This window comes from Bufo bufo, chromosome 2 (assembly GCF_905171765.1).
Source record: "Bufo bufo chromosome 2, aBufBuf1.1, whole genome shotgun sequence".
Lineage (NCBI taxonomy): Eukaryota > Metazoa > Chordata > Amphibia > Anura > Bufonidae > Bufo > Bufo bufo.
The window spans coordinates 469436791-469460825 of NC_053390.1; the positions used below are offsets into that span (position 1 = coordinate 469436791).

At 42.4% G+C, this 24035-nt stretch overlaps 1 protein-coding gene across 1 annotated transcript in view; it reads right to left on the reverse strand.

Annotated features, from left to right (window-relative positions):
• Window positions 1-1947: 1947 nt before the first annotated feature.
• Window positions 1948-24035, reverse strand: part of PIAS4 (protein inhibitor of activated STAT 4) — a 66760-nt gene continuing 44672 nt past the window's right edge. The window contains exons 3-11 of the mRNA XM_040417703.1: window positions 17302-17386; window positions 13696-13737; window positions 13528-13618; window positions 13298-13426; window positions 6929-7034; window positions 6439-6512; window positions 5028-5188; window positions 3375-3505; window positions 1948-3248 (exon numbers count right to left, since the gene is read on the reverse strand). Of these exons, the coding sequence (XP_040273637.1) occupies window positions 3040-3248; window positions 3375-3505; window positions 5028-5188; window positions 6439-6512; window positions 6929-7034; window positions 13298-13426; window positions 13528-13618; window positions 13696-13737; window positions 17302-17386 (1028 nt within the window). The 3' untranslated portion in view covers window positions 1948-3039. The remainder of the gene's footprint in view (window positions 3249-3374; window positions 3506-5027; window positions 5189-6438; window positions 6513-6928; window positions 7035-13297; window positions 13427-13527; window positions 13619-13695; window positions 13738-17301; window positions 17387-24035) is intronic.

Consider the following 24035-nt stretch of genomic DNA (forward strand, 5'->3'; position numbering starts at 1 on the left):
ATGCACAAAAAAAAATGATACAGGGGGAGAAAAGCAATTTAATCCTCTCAGGATACTCCTGCAATTGTAATTCCTAGGACGTCAAATAAGTGCAACTAAGAAATTGAGGACCAAGAGGAAGATTGAGCCAATAAAAAATGAATGTAAACAAAAAAAAAAAAAAAAAAAAAAACACACCAGTATAACTAGACTCATTTTGTAACACAAAATGTCTCTTAGCAAACAATAACGCACTTAAAAGGGAGTGTCACCAGGAAAGTCACTGATAGATCAGGCACAATACCTTGTAGGGCTAGCTTAGCCACACATTATAAAACTTTTCATTTAGTGATCCTTTGCTTCATTATTGAGAAAATTTACTTTTATTCATATGCAAATGAGCAGTTAAGTGCACCAAGGGTGCACTCAAGCCACTCTGTGCACCCTTGCTCCTCCTGCTTACTCCACCAGCCTCTACCTTTTTGAGTGACAGGGCCAGGTTCCTGCAGTAATTTTACCGCTCCCTGCCAATTCAAGAGAGGGATGTGAAGGAGCAGGGGTGCACAGAGTGGCTTGGACCTAGGGGTGGGCGATATGGCCTAAAATCTATAATGCGATATAATTTTAAGCATGTGCGATATATATCGCGATATATTGTTTTCTATATTTGGGGGTTGCTTAAACTTTTTTTTTTTTTTTTATTAAATTCTTAGGACGTCGGAGTGTAATGCTGGGGCTTCGATCGGTTACCATGGCAGCCAGGACGCTACTGAAGTCCTGGCTGCGATGGTATGTTAGTGAGCAGCATTATACTCACGTGCGCCGTGGCCGCCGGGCGCTCCTTCTCATAGGTCTGTGCGGCGCACTGCTAATGCTATAAGCATCCTGGCTGCCATGGTAACCGATCGAAGCCCCAGCATTACACTGCTGGGACTCCGATCGGAACTGCCCACTGATCGGAAATGCCCACCGCAGAGACTGAAGAACATTTCCGGCACCCGACCTCTGACAGGACGCTGTGATCCGCGCCATTAACCCCTCAACTGAGGGGTTAATCGCGCGGATCACAGCGTGCAGTCATAGGGGCCGGGATATGGCCGGCACATTGGTATTCAGGCATTCATTGGTGGCGCAGTGGCCACAGTCCCTCCCCTCCTCCTCTGTTTTTAGTGGCCAGCGGCAGCCGCACACAGTGGGGAGGGAGGGACTCCTTCCTTCTCCATTGTGCCGGCTCAGGAAACCATGGTGCGCGCCGAGAGCGCGATCATATCGCAGTCCAGCGATATAGGCGATATGCGCAAAATCCATATCGTGGCACAAATTTATATCGCATATCGCCCACCCCTACTTGGACCCACCCTTCAGTGCACTTAAGTTTCATATGGATTAACAGAACCTTTTCTCCAGAAAGAAGCAATGGATTGCTGAGTGAAAAGTATTGTTACATTCGGCTGAGTTAGCCCTACAAGTTATTGTGCCTGGTTCATCAGCGAATTTCCGGGTGACAATCGCTTTCATTTGCACTAGTGAATGCCAACTACTTGCTCACATGCAGCTCCAGCTTTCAGGTGTGCAGTATATTATGATCAGAATGATATACAACCAAAAGAAATTACCTGATTAATAAATTTCTAGAGCTGCTGAGATTATTTCACATTAATTATGACAAGCACAAGCCATTTTATTTTAGGCTGGGTGTATACAAGCAGTATACCACATGTAGGAGAACCATATTGTTGTAAATGTGCGACAAGGTAAAGCACATCATTTTGTGTTAAATCACATCTGGTTATGCCGTACAGTTCTTAGCCACGAGACACACTACTGCCCTGTGGCCACAACACAAAAACCCAGGAAAAGTCTAAGTTGTGATGGTCAAGTGAAGAGCATGAATACAAAGCTAAACAAGAGGCAATCAGCTGTTAACCACTCAGGATGTATGGACAAACAGTTTATAGATAAGACCTGGTCACCTACCCACATATGACTAGACTAAAGATAATAAAAATAAGGCTCTGGTGAGGGCAGAAGTACATGAAAATCTATGATGTGTGCACCTTGTGTGTAGTATGCTGGGACTCTGCAAATGCATTCACCTACGAAATGAAGAAGACTGCTAGGACATCTTACCCTAATGGACCCCTTAGCAAGTGCATATATATAATTTGAACCCTCTCCATAGCATTTTTTTCTTAAAATTTTCCTATGGTATGAGAACAGACTGTGTGGAGCGAGGGGGCAGCAGAGTGAAGGATGTAATAAGGAGGATTATTGTGGGGAGGAGAAAGAAAGAGGTCTAGAGCAGCATTTACCCCTCCCCTAACTAGCACAAACAAAAACCTGAATAGCAGAGAGGTAGTTTGACTGAAAGCATTGTGTAAACCCCTCTCCCACCCTCAATGTTGCTTACAAAAATCTGCACCCCCCCTCCCCCCCGCTTTTGCATATTACTAAACAGACTGAAGAATAAAACCCCACTCCCACATATCTGCAGGATGTTAGTATATTGAGCCGGCCATTCTTTCAATCCCATAATGGCTGTGTCATCATCAAAGTTCATCTCTAAATAGATACGGTATTTACAGTATTAATCTTTTGCATTTATTTTCCCACCAACATTCACATCCCTTGAATGACAATCCAATTGTTCCAAATATTTAACTATACTACTGTGCCCCTTCACTGCTCATACATGAGAGCAAAGGGGGGAAAAAGTCTGCATTTCAAATGTGTTTCTAAAGGCAAGGAGAGTGGTTGATAAGGAGGCATGGAATGGTTTCTCCCCTCAGTCTGTCTCCTGGGCCCACTGTCAATATACATTTCATTAAAATAGAAAAAATAATAAAAATAAAAGGGGGGAATGAAGACCGAGTATTCGCCCACTGAAGGTCAACATGATGTTCTATGCCTCCTAAATTGTACAAGGGACATTGCAAAAATTGTGATGCATACAGGTCTTGGTAGGAAGAGGGGATATAACAGCACCCAGCTGCATCTGTTTGCAATTAAGTCCAAGTTCAGTGTAAGAAAGCAGGAGGGGAGGGGGGGGGGGGGGGGGGGTCAGCAAGCTGATAAGAGTCCTTTTTCAAAGCAGCGTCTCTTATGTGATGGACGGTCCTCCTCCTCCTCTTCCTCGTCTTCTTCAGAGGAGGACGATGAAGACGAAGAGCTGTCCAGTGTCAGATCAACCACATCTGGCCCAGGCTTTCCATTCTCAGTTGATACGGTGCTGCTAGGAGGGGGGACCTTTGCAGTCATTTCCGGAGAGCCTGATAAATAGAAAAGGAGAAGCATTGCTTTTGGAAAAAAGAAAAATTCATTGAACAGAGAAATAAAGCCAAGTAGATCTGTGAAACAAGTACAAGATGGGGAAAGGCAAGAGAAGTTTCAAATACCTAAATCAAGAATAGGACAGAGTGGACTGCTGCTCCTCTCTTTCTCCGCTTTTATTGGACGCCAAGACCCATCAACCAGGAATTCAATTTCATCGGCATCCTTACACTCACTGAGGATCTTTGACAAAAGTCTGAAACAATTTTGAGGTAGATTTATGAAACTGACAAGAAATCACTGTGAAGTGCTCATATTCCTAATAGCATGATCTGGGATAAGAAAGGTTTAATTCATTGATTCCCACACTGTCAAAACAAAGAAAAAAAAAAAAAAAAACACCAAACTGGAGTATTTCTTATTTAGCACTTTGTAACGGTGGCATAATGCGTTTATGCATACTCAGACAAGAAAAAAAAAAAAAACACACCCACATTACCATGTATAATAGATACATTGCTTTCCTGCAATACCTTTCCAGCAGTGCTGTGAGGGAAGTTACACAGGACACCCCAGCAAGTAGTCACAAGCTGTGCAATTTTTAAATCCATCATGTACGAAAGTCAGCATGACTTAATTTTGATTTTTCATTTCTACACCAGTGTCCGTTCTCAATGTGTGGAATTAACTGAATTTGTATGTTGTCAATTTAGAATAAGTTTGCAAAAATGTTAACCCCTTAGTGACTGCCAATATGCCTTTTTACACAGTGTTACAGTGATCACTAAGGGGCCTTAGGCTGGATCACTGACTGGAAGAAGCGATAATCTGGGCCATTTAACCCCTTAGATGCCATGGTTGATAGCAACTGCAGCATCTAAGTGGTTTAGAGTGAGAGAGATTCCTCAGTCTCCCATCGGCAAATGAGACTGCGGATTGCTGATGTCTTGGTATAGCAGCCTGGGGCCTAATGAAGGAACCAGGCCTGCCTGCAGTGTATTTCCATCAGGCTGTGCCTCTCTGGTGCAGCCTGCTGGCTGTCTGTATAATGCTCTGCACTGCATAATCAGTAGAGTATTATAGAAGCAAATAAAAGACGATTCATCCCCTTGTGGGACAATTAAATGGTTCTGAAATAGTTTTAAAAAAATTTTTAAGGGAAAAAACTGACAAAAAAAAAAAAAAAAGCCCAAATCATTGCTTATTCGCCACAAAAAAAACTGAATAAGCAGCGATCAAAAGTGTACAAAGAAACCACAAATGATACCAATCAAATGGAGCCCATGGACAGCTCTGTAGAACAAAAAGTATAGGCCTTGGGATGAGGCAATATAAAAACTTTTTTTAAAGTTTTATTTTTATTGAGCAAAAGTATTAAAACGTAAACAAAACTGTATTTGGTGTCGCTGTAATTGTACAAACTCATGTCTGCACCCCACCCGTTGACAGATGTTGTGATCTGCACGTCGGGGAGATGCAGTAACAGCCGTGGAGGGCTCTGGAAGGACGCAGGAATGTTGAGGACTAGGAAGTATTCTCTGTATGAGGGGCCCGGGCATCACTGGTGGGTTTCCCAGGTTTGGATAACCCCATTAATTCATCTTTCCATCGATTACACACTGCTGCAGAGCAGATACAAAGTAGCTGGGATGGGAGCTGCTGTCCCCGGCCACAGCTTTTTGTACACAATGGTGACAAGTTATCAAACACTTTTCCTTCTAAAAGCAACTGTTGTAACATGGAAGGTAACTTTTTTTTTGCCAAAATTGACATCTCACCCATCAATTATAAGTTGATCATATTGAGCAGGTTTGTCACACACAGGACACATCCATGTTGGTTTCTTTTCATTCATTTGTAAATAGAAGACTGCATCAAAGCACTGCAGGTGAGCGCAGGTCTCTGCTCGACATGGTACAGTTAAGCGCATCTTTACAAGCTGCAAAATAAAAAGCCATTCTATTAGAAGATGTTCTCTGTGCTTAAGGTGCATCATGTATCCAGGTTTAAAAAAAACAAATGGCAGCCTTTACACTCCAGTTTTAAAATGATACTCCGACTAAGTGTTTTATTTTCTTGCCTGTTGGCACATGGTATCATGTAAACACATTTTTGGACATTAATGGGGGACATTATTATTGCCACCATGAGGGGTCACTATAGGGACATATATATACTGGAGGCACTATGGGGACTATAATAGATACTGTGGCACTGCCAGGGGGAATATAATATATATAACTAAGGGAACTCTGGGACCTATGAAATTCATCTTTTAAAGGCCCATTAAAATTGATAAACAAGCAGAAAATGGAAGCACCTACTGATGCAAAATGGCCATGAAAAACTGACAGATTTTTAATGGACTCTCCCCCCCTCCCCCTGATGTTGTGTGACTGTACCCTTATGAAGTGTCTGTCCTAATCCTCTGCTTGGTCAGGTGATAAACACAAACTCACACAGTATCTGCTGTGTGGAACAAAAGTCTCCTTTATATGCTAGTCTATGAGATCTTTAATTTGGGTGTCACTAACATTTAAAACCAAGCAAGTGTGGGATTCAAAAAGAATGGCCAGCATGTTCAGCAGAACATGGCGAGACATTCCTCGTAATATCTGTAAACTTAACAAGTCATTAATACCAGATCAACATCAGAACACCAAGACGATCAGCTGTTTGCAGGAGCTCTGGTGTTGGAAAAGGGCACCACCAGAGTGAGACAGCTCTGTCCACTGTGTTGCAGTAACCTGCCCCTGGCACCTACACAGTGGAAAAAGCACTGCAGGAGCTCCAGCAAACAGTCGATTGCTTGGGTGCCAGGACTCAGCCTCTTGCACATCTGATGCTGATAACCTTATGCTGAGGATAGGTCCTCAATATTTCAGTCCTGGAGAACTTATTCTTGATGCCCACAGGAACATTAATGGTGTCTGCCATTTTTACAGAAACAGTGAAAATCATGTCCATATCCTGTTATCTAGTGCTGCAGACCTGCCAATGACTGCCTATCAGCCTAAAGTAGTGCTTCGTCTGGAGGATGGCCTTTTTCTCATTGCAACCAACCCCTTTAATATTACAGTGCCATAAGATGAAGTTACTAGGGAGAACCACAGCCTCTGAAGACAAAGCTGAAAATAAAAACCACCCATGACTGTTAAAGCTTCAAACATGTTATATATTTTGTCTTACCGGACAAATAAGTGATACTCTTACACCAGTGGTCGCAATCTCACTATCTGGGTCGAGACGCAGTTTTTCCCTAACTGCACAGATTGAAGAAAAAAAAATTAAAATGTGTTACGATTTATTAATGTAAATAACAAATTACAGATAAACACTAACACTGATGTTAGATTGTAAAAGATTAAGAAAAATTGTTTGACTAATGACATTTCTTTCTGTATTTTTTTGGGGGTGTGTGGGGCTGGTTACCACTTGACAGTGGAACATTTACCAAGGAATGGCACCTACAATGCGTCAAGCATGCCTTCAGTTATAGTGTTTGTGACATCACCAACAATTTTCCGGCTCTATATTTAATCTATGAAATATGGCTATATCCTCCAGCTCCCTCTGACTGACAAAAGCAAACCGCACTAATTGATTAAACCAAGATTCTCATTTAACTACTGACTATTGAAGCCTGAATTTGGATTTATCTTGCAAACTAAACTCTTACCAAGGGTCTTGCACAATTCTGGATGTTTCACACCGATGGTTTTTAAACGTTGTAAAAGTTCAGATGAGGTTCTCTGTCTCACCAAATACAAGCCCACAGAATAACTCTGTCCAAGAAAGCAAAGTATGTACAGGTGAATAATGGAAACAAGGCCTTAGTGATCATTGTATAAAAGTAATATATTTAAGGTAATCCAACCAACGCATAAAAAAAAAAAAATGGTTAAAGGGTTTGTCTCACTTAACCCCTTAGGGACCCATGACGTATCGGTACGTCATGTGTTGTTCCGATCACTACCTTGATCGGAACAAGGTGCCTGCTCAAATCATTGAGCAGGCACCTTGGCTAAATGCGCGGGGGGGGGGGGGGGGGGGGGGGGGGTGTCAGACCTGCGGTTTGCGGCTTTTACCTGGTGCAGTGGCGGTGGTGCCATCGGGTCCCCATGGGCCTGTGGAGGGGACCCGATAGCATGGAAGGCAGCGCGATGCCTAAGGAAGGCATCGCGCTGCCTTCCGGTGAAGAGCCTGTGAGATCCAGCCCCCTGGATCTCACAGGCCGGAAACTGTATGAGTAATACACACTATTACTCATACAGCCAATGCATTCCAATACAGAAGTAGGGGGGGAGGGGGGAGGAGAGGAGTATACATATGAGGTATCGCCATGTACGTATCGACCGGCTCTATAAAAATATCACATGACCTAACCCCTCAGATGAACACCGTAAAAAATATAAACTGTGCTAAATAAACCATTTTTTGTCACCTTACATCACAAAAAGTGTAATAGCAAGCGATCAAAAAGTCACACGCACCCCAAAATAGTGCCAATAAAACAGTCATCTCATCCCGCAAAAATCATACCCTACCCAAGGTAATCGCCCAAAAACTGAAAAAATTATGGCTCTCAGACTATGGAAACACTAAAACATGATTTTTTTTTGCTTCAAAAAAAAAAAAAAAAGAAATCATTGTGTAAAACTTACATAAATAAAAAAAAAGTATACATATTAGGTATCGCCGCATCCGTGACAACCTGGTCTATAAAAATATCACATGATCTAACCTGTCAGGTGAATGTTGTAAGTAACAAAAAATAAAAACGGTGCCAAAACAGCCATTTCTTGTTATCTTGCCTCACAAAAAGTAAGAGAGCAACCAAAAATCATATGTACCCTAAACTAGTACCAACAATACTGCCACCCTATCCCGTGGTTTCTAAAATGGGGCCACTTTTTTGGAGTTTCTACTCTAGGGGTGCATCAGGGGGGCTTCAAATGGGACATGGTGTCAAAAAAACCAGTCCAGCAAAATCTGCCTTCCAAAAACCGTATGGCATTCCTTTCCTTCTGCGCCCTGCCGTGTGCCCGTACAGCGGTTTACGACCACATATGGGGTGTTTCTGTAAACTACAGAATCTGGGCCATAAATATTGAGTTTGGTTTGGCTGTTGACCCTGGCTTTGTAACTGGCCAAAAAAAATGAAAATGGAAAATCTGCCAAAAAAGTGAAATTTTGAAATTGTATCTCTATTTTCCATTAATTCTTGTGGAACACCTAAAAGGGTTAACAAAGTTTGTAAAATCAGTTTTGAATACCTTGAGGGGTGTAGTTTATAGAATGGGGTCATTTTTGGGTGGTTTCTATTATGTAAGCCTCGCAAAGTGACTTCAGACCTGAACTGGTCCCTAAAAATGGGTTTTTTGAAAATTTCTGAAAAATTTCAAGATTTGCAACTAAAAATTCTAATCCTTGTAACATCCCGAAAAAATAAAATATTCCCAAAATTATCCAAACATGAAGTAAACCTATGGGGAATGTAAAGTAATAACTATTTTTGGAGGTAATACTATGTATTATAGAAGTAGAGAAATTGAAACTTGGAAATTTGCAATTTCTTTTTACAAATTTTAGGTAAATTTGGTATTTTGTTTTATAAATAAAAATACATTTTTTTTTACTTCATTTTACCAGTGTCATGAAGTACAATATGTGACGAAAAAACAATCTCAGAATGGCCTGAATAAGTCAAAGCGTTTTAAAGTTATCAGCACTTAAAGTGACACTGGTCGGATTTGCAAAAAATGGTCAAGTCCAGAAGGTGAAATAGGGCCGAGTCCTTAAGGGGTTAAGTAAATGCCATTTATCATGTAGATAAAGTTTATACAAGGCCTGTACCATTATCCATATTGCCTTCTTTGCTGGGTAGATTCATTTTTCAATCACATTCTAGGCCTACACGATATATCGCCAAAGCAATCGTGTCGCGATAATCGCCGATTGCTATATGGCGATTTGGCCGACCCAAAAATGCTGCGATTATTTTTCGCTTTATAAGAGACACTGTGCGTCTCAAAGTGATGGTTTACTTTTTACGTGGCTGACACTGATGTATCGCCGGCCGCTATGCTGCATAATGCGGCTGGCGATACATCAGTTATAGGGAGGGGCTGGAGGCAAGTCGCGACGGGCCCTGCGCACATAACTGTCTTTGTATGCAAAGTCTTTCTTTACTGCTAAAGCAATCGCTCTCCTATTGATAAAATCACCAGTCTATCTATAAATGCTATTGATATGTATAGAGAATCTAAAATCGCACATCCTTATTCCTATGCTTCTGATATGACAACTGTTTTCAATTTTCAGCATTTCTTTTGATAAGACATGGCTATACAGCACTATTATCAATCATTTGCTGTGCACTATAAAGAGGCATTAGTATACAGTTTGATCAAAGAGCATAGGCCCACTTACCGCGACAAGGTTGCCTCTTGTTTAAGTGGGAACCTACTCTATCTATAAATGCACTGCAGCGAGCCGGCCGGCGCATGACTTCAGTCGCCTCATTAATGAAGTGGGAGGAGCGTGACTGACTGAGCGACGTCAGTCATGCTCTGGCCTGCTTGCTGCAGTGCATTCATAGTGAGTACAGAGGCTGGTGATTTTATCAATAGGAGTTTATCAATAGGAGAGTGATTGTTTCAGCAGTAAAGAAAGACTTTGCATACAAAGAAAGTAATGTGTGCGTCATCCGCGGGTCCCCGCATAACAGTGCCATCCACAGACAACCATTAGTTCAAAATCCACCAAAAGCACACCTTCTGGTTCAAAATCTTTTTTTTCTAATTTTCCTCCTCAAAAACCTAGGTGCGTCTTAAAAAGCAAAAAATACGGTACCTGGGGGACTGGTCACGGCAGGGGCTCCTGTGGCGGCGTCAGCGGCTCATACAGGAAAACCCAAGCAAATAGACCTCTAGCACAATTCCCTTAAAATATCGATATCGCAGATTTTAGCACCCTAATCGCAATCGCACAAAATTCCCATATCGTGCAGCCCTACATTATACACTAACAAGGGGTATGACCACCCTGCAATCCAGCAGCGACAGCCGTGCTTTCACTCTATAGCAGGGGTAGGCAACCACCGGCACTCCAGCTGTTGTGAAATTACAACTCCCAGCATGCATACTTGCTCTACTCTTCTCAGAACTTTCATAGAAATGAATGGAGCATACTGGGAATTGCAGTTTCACAACAGCTGGAGTGCCGAAGGTTGCTGACCCCCTGCTCTAAGAAAAAAGCCAGTCTCCTTGGTGGTCGTGACTGTGGAAGCATGCATAGGCACACATGTGCAGCACCTCCCATCCAGGCCACCTCATATCTATGCTGCAGCTATGCCAGTAATCCCTGGAAATAAGCAGAGTATAATGTGATGGAGAAATAAATACTAAGTGCCTTGTATTAACCCCTTTAGGACCCTGCCATTTTTTTACCTTAAGGACAAAGCCATTTTTAGCAAATCTTATGCGTCACTGTGTGTTAACTTTAAAACACTTACTTATCCAGGCCATTCTGAGACTGTTCTCTAGTCACATATTGTACTTCATGACACTGGTAAAATGGAGTCAAAAAATGTCATTTATCAAAATAAAAAAAAAAATTACAAAAAATTTGAAAAACTAGCAAATTTCTATTTTTCTACTTTTATAATAGATAGTAATAACTCCAAAAATAGTTATTACTTTACATTCCCCATATGTCTACTTCATGTTTGGATTATTTTGTGAATGCCATTTTATTTTTGGGGGACGTTAGAAGGAAAACATTTCCAAACCCAAATTTTTTCAGGACCAGTTCAGTTATGAAGTCCCTCTCTGGAGCTTACATATTAAAACCACCCCATTTTAGAAACTACACCCCTCAAGATATTCAAAACTGATTTTACAAACTTAGTTAACCCTTTAGGTGCCACACGAGAAATGGGAATGAAATTCAAATAATTATTTTTATTTTTTTAGCAGACTTTAAATTTTAATCTATTTTTCTGCAACAAATCAAGAGTTAACAGCCAAACAAAGCGCACGGAGCCGAAATAGCCGATGCTACCCTTACCCGGCATAGCTGCCTGTCAGTAAGAGCAGCCATCACGCTCCGGTCCCCCCACGATTTTCACCCAGAGCCAAACTGACCTCGCGCTGTAAAAGTAAGGCGCTGATCCTTAAGTCACGTCTGGTTGCGCCGTACATGTACGGCGCGGGTCCTCTACGGGTTAAAGGGAATCTGTCACCCTGACTTTGGACCATTTTCTACATTAATACATGAGCAGTACTGCAGATATGGAGTCCAGATCACTAGTTTTTATTTTCCTTCTGACCCCCATTTCCCTGCTGTCAGCGCTCAGAGCTTGTGCACATAAGTTCTCCTTATTATGTTAGAACAGCACGTCTGGACTGTATTTCGATGCAGCTTTAAATGCTGACAGCAGTAGAACCGGGGGCAGTAAGAAAAAAATAATATATTAGTGATCAGGAGTCTACATCTGAAGTACTAAGCATGTATTACTGTAGCCATTAGTCCAAAATTGGGGTGACAGATTCCCTTTAACCTTCTCTACATGATAAATGCAATTTCCTATAACACCTATAATGCAAGGATACCAATAGAAGCAGATTATTCTGACAGCACGGCTAACAAACTCCCACCATCCCTGCTGTTTCATGGACCCATTGCACTCACCCGAGCTGTGGTGAGCCATGCAGTCTCCCAGCAGCTTTACCACACAAAATATAGCTCCACAATACATCAAACAGAATAGAGCGCAATCCAATGTTACAATATACCCCAAAAACGAAACTACGCATGACATCTAATCTCATTTTATTTAGACATGATTAAATAACTTACAATTAAACATATAAGTAGCATATGGAACACCACATCAGCTAGACATCAAAATCCCAAGGTCGGGTAAGGCTACTTTCACATCTGCGCTTTCCCTTTCTGCTATTGAGATCAGTCATAGGATCTCAATAGCAGGGGTGAAACGCTTCAGTTTTCTCCCCATTCATTGTTAATAGGGACAAAACTGAACTGAACGAAACGGAATGCACTGTTTGGCTGCGTCCCCATCGCGGACAGAATAACACTGAAAGGTGAGTTTTTCTGTCCACGATGTGGTGCAGAGCAAGACAGATCCGTCATGACACAATGCAAGTCAATGGTTGCGGATCCGTTTTCTCAGACAGTAAAGAAAACAGATCAGTCCCCCATTGACTTACAATGGTTTTAGAGACGGATTGGTCTTTGCTATTTTAGAGAATACAACTAAATCTGTTCAGAACGGATGCAGACGGAAGCGTTTTTGCTGATTCATGACGGATCCAGCAAAAACGCCAGTGTGAAAGTGCACAGTATAACTTTATATTTTATGGTGCCAATCAGCATCCAATCCTATGCAATAGGGACTAGCCCCAATAGTCAAAAACACAATTCCGCTAGAGTTTTATGGGTTGTGTTTTTACAGCATTTCAATAACTTTTTGATCACTTTTTAGACTTATATTTTAATAGTATGGCGTTTTTTGCATGCGGCGATACCTATGGTGTTTATTTTTAATGATTTTTTAATACGAACTTTTAATTTAGGAGGGGGGGGGGGCGGGGATTTTTTTTTTTTACACACTTTTATAGTTCCCCTAGGGAACTATATCAAGTAATCATTAGATTGCTTTTCTCATACACTTTTTGCACCTCCGGATGCTGCGACATTTAACCGCGGCATCTGACAGGTTAAAAGTCCACAATTTGGCATTACTGCCTGTTGCAGTCATTATCCCAGTATGCCTGCTGCATAAACCAGATGCCCGCTGCAAGCGTGAGCGGGTGACATCTTTCCTTTTTATTCATGGAATAAGCCCTTTAAACCAAACATCTAGAAAGCTATCTTCTGACAAATTTGACGTGTGCTGAGCATAAGCATTTGCAGACTTAGGAAACCCTAGTTTTAGTGATCACTTTAAGACTCAGACCCTGAATAACACCAATGTTTGACCTCTATACGGCATAGAAAAATTAATCAAAGGGACTTATACCTTGCCATAGTTTCCCCAGGTGACCGTAACTCTGTTGCTAGCTGAAGACAGATACATGAGATTAGTAAGATTTATAGGGCGGCACGGCCTCTTGGGTTCAACACCAGGTTTATTGGAGGGGTAGTAACCCTAAAAGAATAAAATAAAAGTTTAATATGAAGCTTGATATTACAAAAGGTGAAACATAAGGGGAGCATCAAAGACCATGGGATCAAGATTAATTTACTTACCGGCACTGAACAATAGTTGTGATTGACCTTTACAGCAATGTTGGGAGGGTACTGATCCTCTTGTGGACAGCTAGTGTCAGTGTAACAAATCCTGAAAGAAAGGTTAACACACAAATGTGGGGACACCTTGAGCGACAAAAAGAAAGCCAAGTACTGGAAATTACTTACCTCAAGACAACCTGAACAGATTTAGTGCCAGGATGCAAATCCCTAAGGACAAAAAAATATAAAAATATATACTTATATAATCAAGAAGTACTAAAACTTATATTTTATCCTTAAATGAATAATAACTTTTCAGACAACTTTACATAAATCAATAGTACAGGCTAATATGAGAAACTATGCAGGACATCTTATGAGGGAAAAGGTCTCCAGGAACAATTCACATAACCGTATTTTTCTGTCCATTCCGCAATTTTGCTGATCGGATGTGGACCCATTTGTCTCAATGAGGCCACCTATGACGTGGACAGCACACTGTGCTGTCTGCATCCGCACTTCAGCACCACAAAAAAGAAACCATGTCCTATTCTTGTCTGTTTTTGCAGACAAGAATGGACATTTCTAACATAGGGAAATACAAAATACAGACCACACACGGCCGGATCCGTGCAATTTGCAGTCCGCAAAAACAGGTACGGTTGTGTCATCTAATCGATTAGCGAGTCGACAATCTCTGTCTCTCTCTCATGACTGAGCTCTTTAGTTGGGGGGGAAAGAGAGAAGCTGTGAAAAGCATAGAGGCATTTTTTTCTTATATTAACCTGTTGATGGTCTGGGAGCATTTTCCGGTATCCCCTGATGTTGCAGTGTTCTCAGAAACTCTGGTCAGGACTTCCTGGGAACCCTGGTTGGGAAACACTCTCCAACACAAACCTTGCTTTATGGAGTTTTTTTTATAAGCCATTTCAGCCACCAGCAATATCATTGCAGTGTTCGTGCTGAATGGCAGTGAAAATTCTAACACGTATTAATACACTTTTTTTGTTGGAGGATAAAATGTCCTGTAAAGGCATCTGTGACGCTTGTATAGGAGTTATTGCAACTTCTGCCTGGGGTGTCAAAATGCTCACTCCACCTCTTAATATCTTGTTGGGAGGAGTTTTTAAAATGTCCCTTCTCAGGGGTTCAACAGGGAGTTGTATGTTCAGAAAAAAGATTAGGGCCACATGTAGGGCGTTTCTGAAACCAGGAAATGCAGAGGGCTTGCTTTTCACATTGGCATACCATGGGCACAAACTATTAGGAACATTCAAGGACTAAGAAAATTGGATCAATAGTATGTCTCAATGATGAGAAAACATTCACGGACGGAGATAGAGACGCTAAAACGACAACTTTATTAAAAAATTTTTACTAAAATAAGAGGGAGGGAGGGTCAAACCGTCGAACTAGCGCCGGATGGTGGGGATCCTGGTGGACGTCTACTATTGTTTTCTATATGCACGCTAGTCCAGCCACAGGTGTTTGTAATTACCTACACACCTGTGTTTTCCCGTCATACTGGGGTTGGTGTCTGGCTTACCTGCAAGTGACATTTATTTATTTTTCATCTGGCTGCTTGGCTGCTGTTTTTCCCTCTTTCACTGGGATCTCATATGGGGTGGTGTATCTTTATCATACACCCTGGCTTCAGTGTAATGGCCTGTCAGTTGATATGTACATATACATATAATTCCACCCAGCTGTGTATTACAGCCATGATACTACTGCTATACTACTGCCATCTCCAACATGAACATGTGGAGTCACTGTGGGTAGAAATACATGGAGGAAAAACAATAAAATACTAATAGGAGTTTATTATAAACCACCTAATATACCAGAGTCCACAGAAAAACTACTTCTAAACAAAATAGATGAGGCGGAAAATCATAATGAAATTATTATTATCGGGGACTTCAACTACCCAGATATAGACTGGGAAACTGAAACCTGTACATCTTATTACGGAAACAGGTTCTTGGCAATAACCAAAGACATTTACCTTTCCCAACTGGTTCAGGAACCGACTAGAGGGACGGCCATACTGGACTTAGTATTAACCAATAGACCTGACAGAACAACAGATGTGCAGGTTGGGGGGACACCTGGGAAATAGTGACCATAAAGTAATAACCTTCCAATTGTCATTAAATAAAAAAATAAAAAAAAAGTGTTTCTTCAGGGAGTAACAAAAATACCAAACTTCAAAAAAGCTAAATTTAGCCAACTAAGAGGCTATTGGCTTATTTAACTGGGACAAAGTCCTCAAAAATAAAAATACAGCCAGAAAATTGGATATTTTTAAAACCATCCTAAAATCTAATTGTGAGAGGTACATACCTTATGGGAATAAAAGTTTGAGGAACAAGAAAATAAAAAAAAAAAAAAAAAAAAGGTGTGGATAAATAGAAATTTAAAGAAAGCAATAAATGACGAACTATAAGGAGAAAAATAGAATATGTAAAAGTCAAAAAAGCGGCCAAACCAGAGACCAAGAGATTAATTGCCAAAGAGTAAAACTAACCCTAAAATGTTATTCAATTATATAAATGGTAAAAAGTATAAATCTGAAGGCGTTGGCCGTTTACAGAGTGATGAGGGGGGAGTTGCAGAGAGTGATGAGAAGAAAGCAAAGCTATTAAATCTTTTTCTCTCGACTGTATTCAGTGAAAAAAAATAAACTGTCAGATGAAATGCAGAATGTAAAAGTAAATTCCCCATTAAAAGTGCCCTGTCTGACATGTCGTAGTTTTTATTCCAGGGGCCTCTCGGCATGTTTGCCGTGCTGCTGCCGGAACTCCGGCCCGCCCCCCATCATTGTCAAAGGGGCCGGAGCTGTAGTCCAGGGCCGCTAGAGTGAAAGTAGACTAAGCTATAGAAACCAGTGTCAGGCAGCTGCTGCCAAGGCCAATAAGATAATGGGTTGCATCAAAAGGGGCATAGATGCCCATGATGGGAACATAGTCCTACCCTGTGACCAAGGCAGACATAGCGGAGTTGGAGGTTGCGTTACTCTGTTTCATCCCAACATAAACCCAGACATGAGCCGCACAAGAGCGTGCCAGCTCAACAACTTCACATGCAAATTTACCTGACAGAGAATTAGTTTAACGGAGGCTGGAAAATAAAATCTTCAAAAGAAAATTAAGAGGTTGTTGGTGTATATTAAAAAATGTGCACATTTTATTCTCACTGCTTTTAATACATGTACACAAGAGGCCAATTATTTTTCTGGTAGGTCTCCACTGCACTGACACTTAAATAGGTTTTCTGGGAGTTCAATATTGATGGCCTGTCCTCAGTGGTGCTGGGGTGTATGTTCAGTGTCTACCACCATGGGGCATCACATTCAATGCCAACTACAGATGTGAGCTCTTGGGGATAGTGGACCCACTGTGCACTCCAGCTTGACCAGAACAGAGCAGGTTTTGCTGGATTCTCAAGGGTGCTTCAAGCCACAGTAGACCAAGCCATTTGAACATGTTCACCTGGTGAGAACACTAGCTTTGCCTCTGATGCTTTCATTCAGCGAGGTCTGTGACAGCTTGTCTTAAGGTTGTTCCGCTCAAAGTTACTCTGCTTATGATTATGCACATAAATCAACAAGGATAAGAGGAAAAAGCCAGCCCACCAATGTCTCAAAGGCACCACATGGAAGGAAACCTCTGTCTTGTAGCAAGGAATAATGAGGAGTGTAATTCCTCAGTACACAACATATTACATGACACTATTGTTAGTGTTCTAGAGCGTTTTGTTATCAGCACGCCAACTGCACAAAACCAGTACCTTGAATTTTTTATTAGGTCCACTTGTCTTGGAGACAGCACAAAAACACAGGGACTGTCTTGGAGTTTTTCACTGTTCTGTGCAACTGAAAGACAAAAACAAACAAACAGTCAAGTGACTGGACATAAATACCTCCTATGTATTAAAGGGAATCTGTCACCTATTTTGAGCCTATAATACTGTTAACATAGCAATGTGCAATAAAGTGTTTTCATTCCTGCATGTGTCTCTTTTATTCAACTTTTCATTCAGATGAAAAAGTGATTTTTCTGATATGCTAATTAAGTCTCAAGGTGCCCAGAGGGGCGTTATTACTCTGCTCTAGTGCGCAGTAACGCCCCCCTGCAGTGCCCAGCCCGCCTCCTAAGAAATAAATTTACTCCCACATCCTTGCTGAACAGCGGCGCCCCCTCCACTACGTCATTTAATTTATTCACTGCACCATCCTTGCGCCCTCCTCTTGGCCTCCGAAATCCCGCGCAGGCGCAGTATCGCTGAGTGCCTGTACGATACTCCTGCTCCAGAGGGCAACAGCGCTCTGATTAAGTCACTGGGCTCGGCGCATGCCCAGCGACACTATTGAGGCTGTTGCCCTCAGGAGCATCGTACAGGCGCAGGCACTCAGCGATACTGCGCGGGATTTCGGAGGCCAAGAGAGGACGACGCAAGGAATTAAATGACGTAGTGGAGGGGGTGGCGCTGTTCGGCAAGGATGTGGGAGTACATTTATTTCTTAGGAGGCGCGCTGGGCTTGGAAGAAAGGCGGGCTGGGCACTGCAGGGGGGCGTTACTGGGCACTAGAGCAGAGTAATAACGCCCCTCTGGGCACCTTGAGACTTCATTTGCATATCAGAAAAATCGCTTTTTCATCTGAATGAAAAGTTGAATAAAAGAAAGAGGACACATGCTGGAATGAAGGCACTTTATTGCACATTGCTATGTTAACAGAAATATAGGCTCAAAATTGGTGACAGATTCCCTTTAAATCTGTGCCATAAGAAAATGGCCAATTGGTTAAATTACGTTTTTATGGTTAACAATATTTAAAGAATTTTGGATGGTTATTTTTAAGTTTCCATGTCAAACATTTAAACAAAAACCATAAAATCTTGCAGTTTTCGCACTGGCCACTAAGCCTAATAGGCACCACTACTTTGTGTATGTAGATCATGTCAGTTGTGTGTTAAAGTGGTTCTCTGGGAATTAAGAAACTGAAAATAAATATTACTTTATTATAAATATATTCCCAAATACCTTTCATTAGTTAAAATGGCTCGTTTTCTCTGGGAAGCAATCATTAGGAGAAACAAAATGGCCGCAGTTTTATAAGTACACACAAAACCTCTACTAATCACAAAGGAGGACTTCCACAAGGTTAATGCACAAAACACTGACGTAAAGAGCTGCCTCATCCTCCTCTCCTGCTTGTCAAGGATTATGATCCTGATTACAGATAAGAACTTCAGCTGCATCTTTGTAGGAATGGAGGAGACATGAAGTACAGAGAGGACGGACAGGACAGACAGTGGTTATGTGAAGTAATGGAGACTGCATACAAGTGCTGCTGCTAATTATCCACATCCCCACCTCCTCTCTATACTTCATGTCTGCTCATGAGCTCCATTCCTACAGAGATTCAGCTGAAGTTCTTATCTGTATTCAGGATCATAATCCCTGACAAGCAGGGCAGAGAGGAGGATTAAGCAGGTCTTTACCTCAGTGTTGTGAAGTAACGTTTCCTGCTGTGAGAGATTAGGACAGGTTTTGTGTGTGCTAATAGGAAGGCGGACATTTCTCCTAATGATTGCTCCCCAGACAAAATGAGCTATTATAACCAACGAAAGGTATTGGGAACATATTTATAATAAAGTAATATTTAAGTATTTGCATTTTTTTAATTCCCGGACAACCCCTTTAAGCCTGTATTACATGGGCTGATTGAGCAAGCTATTGTCAGGAAGGAGGCGTTCCCTCCTGGCAATCGCAAGCTAGCAGAGAAGCTATCGCTATGCCATGCTCATCCCCATACTGTCCAGTGGTTTGCCTGGGGCAGATCACTATGAGACAGCATGATCTGCTGCCGGCAAGCTAGATGGTTGCTAACAAGCTTGTTAGTGATTATCAGCGCAAAAAACAAACAAAAAAAAAAAACGCTCAATGTAATACAGCCCTAATTCTAAACCTGCATGTAATAAGGCGATATCACCTCTGTGTATAGATAAGACAGGATCAAAGTTTATCTATTCCTTCTGTAGCCATCTGTACAATGGCCTCTGCACAAGTAGAGCATGCCTATAAAACTCTCCCATAGAAGTCAATGAGGTCCCACCCTGTCAATTGTGTCTGTAGCCCATGGGTCTGCCGTAAAGCAATTTGCTTAATGCTTTCTAAATGCTGTTAAGAGCAGCTTAGACAAGATGGCTGCCCCCATAACCATGTTTAAGAAAAGGCATAAAGAAATCTGTAAATCAGAATACAAAATCAGATTAGAAAAAAAGTGTGTGTGTTGCTATCTGGTTTTAACTGACAATTGTTGGCGACACTTTCCTTTAACACCTTCATGCAAAATCACATACATGTGGGAATGTGGTACCTTACCGCATCCTCACGTGCATGTTGCATGCTGCACTCGCCCGATGCGCAGCATGGGCCCAGCCCCTGCTGCATCTGCCGACATTGCTGCATGCAGTGATGCTGGAGGATTAACCATTTCACATGCCGCGGTCAGGCATCGGGATCTGCCAGCTACGGAAGCCCGGGAGATCCAGTCTAAGACGCTGACAGTTCAATTCAGTACAATACAGAATGTATTGTACTGAATTGAAACAGGGATCAAACCCTGAAGTCCCACAGTGGGACAAATATAAGAAAGGAAAAAAAAAGTATATGTATGTATGCTGAACTTAAATAAATAGAAAAGTATACTTATTAGGTATTGCCACATCCGTAAGAACCTGCTCTATAAAAATCACACCGTAAAAAAAAATTAAAGTAATTTGTCACCTTACATCACAATAAGTTAATGCCAAGCGATCAAAAAGTCACATGCACCCTAAAATAGTACCAGTCATCTCAGACTCATACCGAAAAAAATGAGCCCCTACATAAGGCAATTGCAAAAAAAATAAAAATAAAAAAAAAGGCTGGCTTTCAGAATATGGAGACAAATTTTTTTTTTCAAGAATGCTTTATGTAAAACTGAAACAACCAATTTGGGTATTGTTGCATGCGTAACAACCTGCTCTATAAAAATACCACATGAACTAACCTGTCAGATGAACATAACAGCTATTTTTGTTACCTTGCCTCACAAAAAGTGTAATATAGAGCAACCAAAATCATATGTACCCTAAAATAGTACCAACAAAACTGACACCTTATCCCATAGTTTCCAAAATGGGGTCTTTTCTTGGAGTTTCTACTCTAGGGGTGCATCAGGGGGTCTTCCAATGTGACATGGCAACTTTAAATTATCCCAGTGAAACCTGCCCTCCAAAAGCGATATGGCGTTCCTTTCCTTCTGCGCCCGGCTGTGTGCCTGTACAGCAGTTTACGACCACATATAGGGTGATTCTATAAACTACAGAATCAGGGCAATAAATATTGTTTTGTTTGGTTAACCCTTGCTTTGTTAGCAGAAAATAATGGATTAAAATGGAAAATCTGCCATAAAAGTGAAATTCTGAAATGTAATCTACATTTTCCTTTAATTCTTGTGGAACACCTAAAGGGTTAAAGTTTGTAAAATCAGTTTTGAATACCTTGAGGGCTGTAGTTTCTAAAATGGGGCCTATTATGCAAGCATCACAAAGTGACTTCAGACCTGAACTGGCCCTTAAAAAGTGAGTTTTGGAAATTTTCTGAAAAATTTCAAGATTTGCTTCAAAACTTCTAAGCCTTCTAACGTCCCAAAAAAAAAGAAAATATGTCTTACTAAATTATCCAAACATGAAGTAGACATATGGGAAATGTAAAGCAACTATTTTAGGAGGTATCACTATCTGTTTTAACAGCAGAAAAGTTTAAATTTAGAAAGTTTTTCCAAATTTTGGGTAAATTTGGTATTTTTTTTATAAATAAAAATGAAATATTTTGACTCAATTTTACCATTGTCATGAAGTACAATGACGAGAAAATCTCAGAATGGCCTGGATAAGTAAAAGAGTTTTAAAATTACCACACGGTGACGTGTCAGATTTGCAAAATTAGGCTGTGTCCTGAAGGGGTTTAAGAACTTATCCTCCAAAAATCAGCAGCTATCAACAGGATCCGTGTGGCCCCAGCAACCATAATTTTCACCAATCACTACAACAGGGGTGCAGAGCCCTCTATTCTGGAGGAGTATGAAAGAAGTGATAGTTACGCATGAACCCTATTATTCCATTTAATATCTATGACTGACTGAACTATTAGAGAGAGCTTTGCTACCTCTGTCACTTCCACAGACTCCCCTGGAGCAAGGGGCTCAGGACCGCTGTTCTAGTAATCAGTCACTATGTGCACCCTGTTGCTCCATCCAATGTATATGGGAACGATGGTGGCAGCAGAACACAGTTCTTGGCCATCTTGAAGTCACAGACTCCTCCAGAATGGTGAGGAAAGGGACCGCTTTCTAGGGATTGTGAGTAGGGATGAGTGAATCGACTTCGGATGAAACATCCAAAGTTGAGTCGCATAAAACCTTTAGAACACTGTAGGGAGCTATGCCTGAAGTCATGGTGTGCCACAACTAGGCATAGATCCGTACAGTATGTAGTATCTGTTGACCATAGCTCAATTCACTCAAACTGCATTTCAACCACTTCAAGCTAATGATATGCCTACCAAAAAATATTATCTTTTCTGGAAGGGCAAACATAGTAGGTAGAAAGAAATATTAAATACTTTCCCATAGATTTGGTGTCAAAAAAAATTCTATACATATGCAAATGAACCCGAGATGAGTCCTGTCCCTGACTCATCTCAGGTTAATTTGCATATGTATCAAATAGTTTTTTTTGCAAGTTAAAAAGCACAGCGCTATGGGGACTGGGTATGGCGGATGTGCTAGCAGCCATTAGGGCTGCACGATATGGGAATTTTGTGCGATTGCGATTAGGGCCCTAAAAATTGCGATAACGATATGCGATGCCATATTTTAAAGGGAATTGTGCTAGAGGTCTATTTGCTTGGATTTTCCCATATGAGCCGCTGACACGGCTGGGTATGACAGTTACGTGGGGGATCTGTGGAGGACGCCGTTATGTGGGGGGGGGGGGGATCTGTGGAGGACGCCGTTATGTGGGGGGGGGGGGGGGGGGGGGGGGGGGGGGATCTGTGGAGGACGCTGTTATGTGGGGGATCTGTGGAGGACGCTGTTATCGGGGGGGGGGGGGGGGGGGGGGGAAATCTGTGGAGGACGCCGTTATGTGGGGGGGGGGGGGGGGGGGATCTGTGGAGGACGCCGTTATGTGGGGGGGGGGGGGGATCTGTGGAGGACGCCGTTATGTGGGGGGGGGATCTGTGGAGGACGCCGTTATGTGGGGGGGGATCTGTGGAGGACGCCGTTATGTGGAGGGGGATCTGTGGAGGACGCCGTTATGTGGGGGGGGGATCTGTGGAGGACGCCGTTATGTGGGGGGGGGGGGGGATCTGTGGAGGACGCCGTTATGTGTGGGGGGGGGGGGGGGGGATCTGTGGAGGACGCCGTTATGTGGGGGGGGGGGGGGGATCTGTGGAGGACGCCGTTATGTGGGGGGGGGGGGGGGGATCTGTGGAGGACGCCGTTATGTGGGGGGGGATCTGTGGAGGACGCAGTTATGTGGGGGGGGATCTGTGGAGGACGCCGTTATGTGGGGGGGGATCTGTGGAGGACGCCGTTATGTGGGGGGGGATCTGTGGAGGACGCCGTTATGTGGGGGGGGATCTGTGGAGGACGCCGTTATGTGGGGGGGGGATCTGTGGAGGACGCCGTTATGTGGGGGGGGGGGGGGGATCTGTGGAGGACGCCGTTATGTGGGGGGGGGGATCTGTGGAGGACGCCGTTATGTGGGGGGGGGATCTGTGGAGGACGCCGTTATGTGGGGGATCTGTGGAGGACACTTATGGGGGACCTGTGGATGACGCTGTTATGGGGGGGACCTGTGGATGACGCTGTTATGGGGGATGTGTGCTATGACACATAGGGCCATGAGGGGGGCCAGCATAAGACACATAGCATCTTATGCTGGTCCCCCTCATGGCTTTATGTGTCCCCTCATGTGTCCTAAACTGCACACACAACTGACTGTGTAAAGTATTTTACTACTGTCTGTAACAATCTCTCTCCTATTGATAAAATGGCCAGCCTCTGTACTCACTTTCACTATAAATGCACGGTAGCAAGCAGGCCAGCCGGCACATGACTGACGTCACCGTCATGCTCCTCCCACTTAATTCAGGAAGCAGGAGCGTGACTAAGTGACGTCAGTCACGCGCCGGCCGGCTCGCTGGAGTGCATTCATCGTGAAAGTGAGTACAGAGGCTGGCCATTTTATCAATAGGAGAGAGATTGCTTCAGACAGTAGTAAAATACTTTACACACAAAGTCAGTTATGTGCGCGGGGCCCCTTCATATATAAAATCGCAGCATTTTTGGGTCGGCCAAATCGCCATATCACATTTGGCGATTATCGCGATTCGATTATTTTTTCAATATATCGTGCAGCCCTAGCGGCCATCTAGCAACCCATGTCCTCAGCTCTATACACAAAATC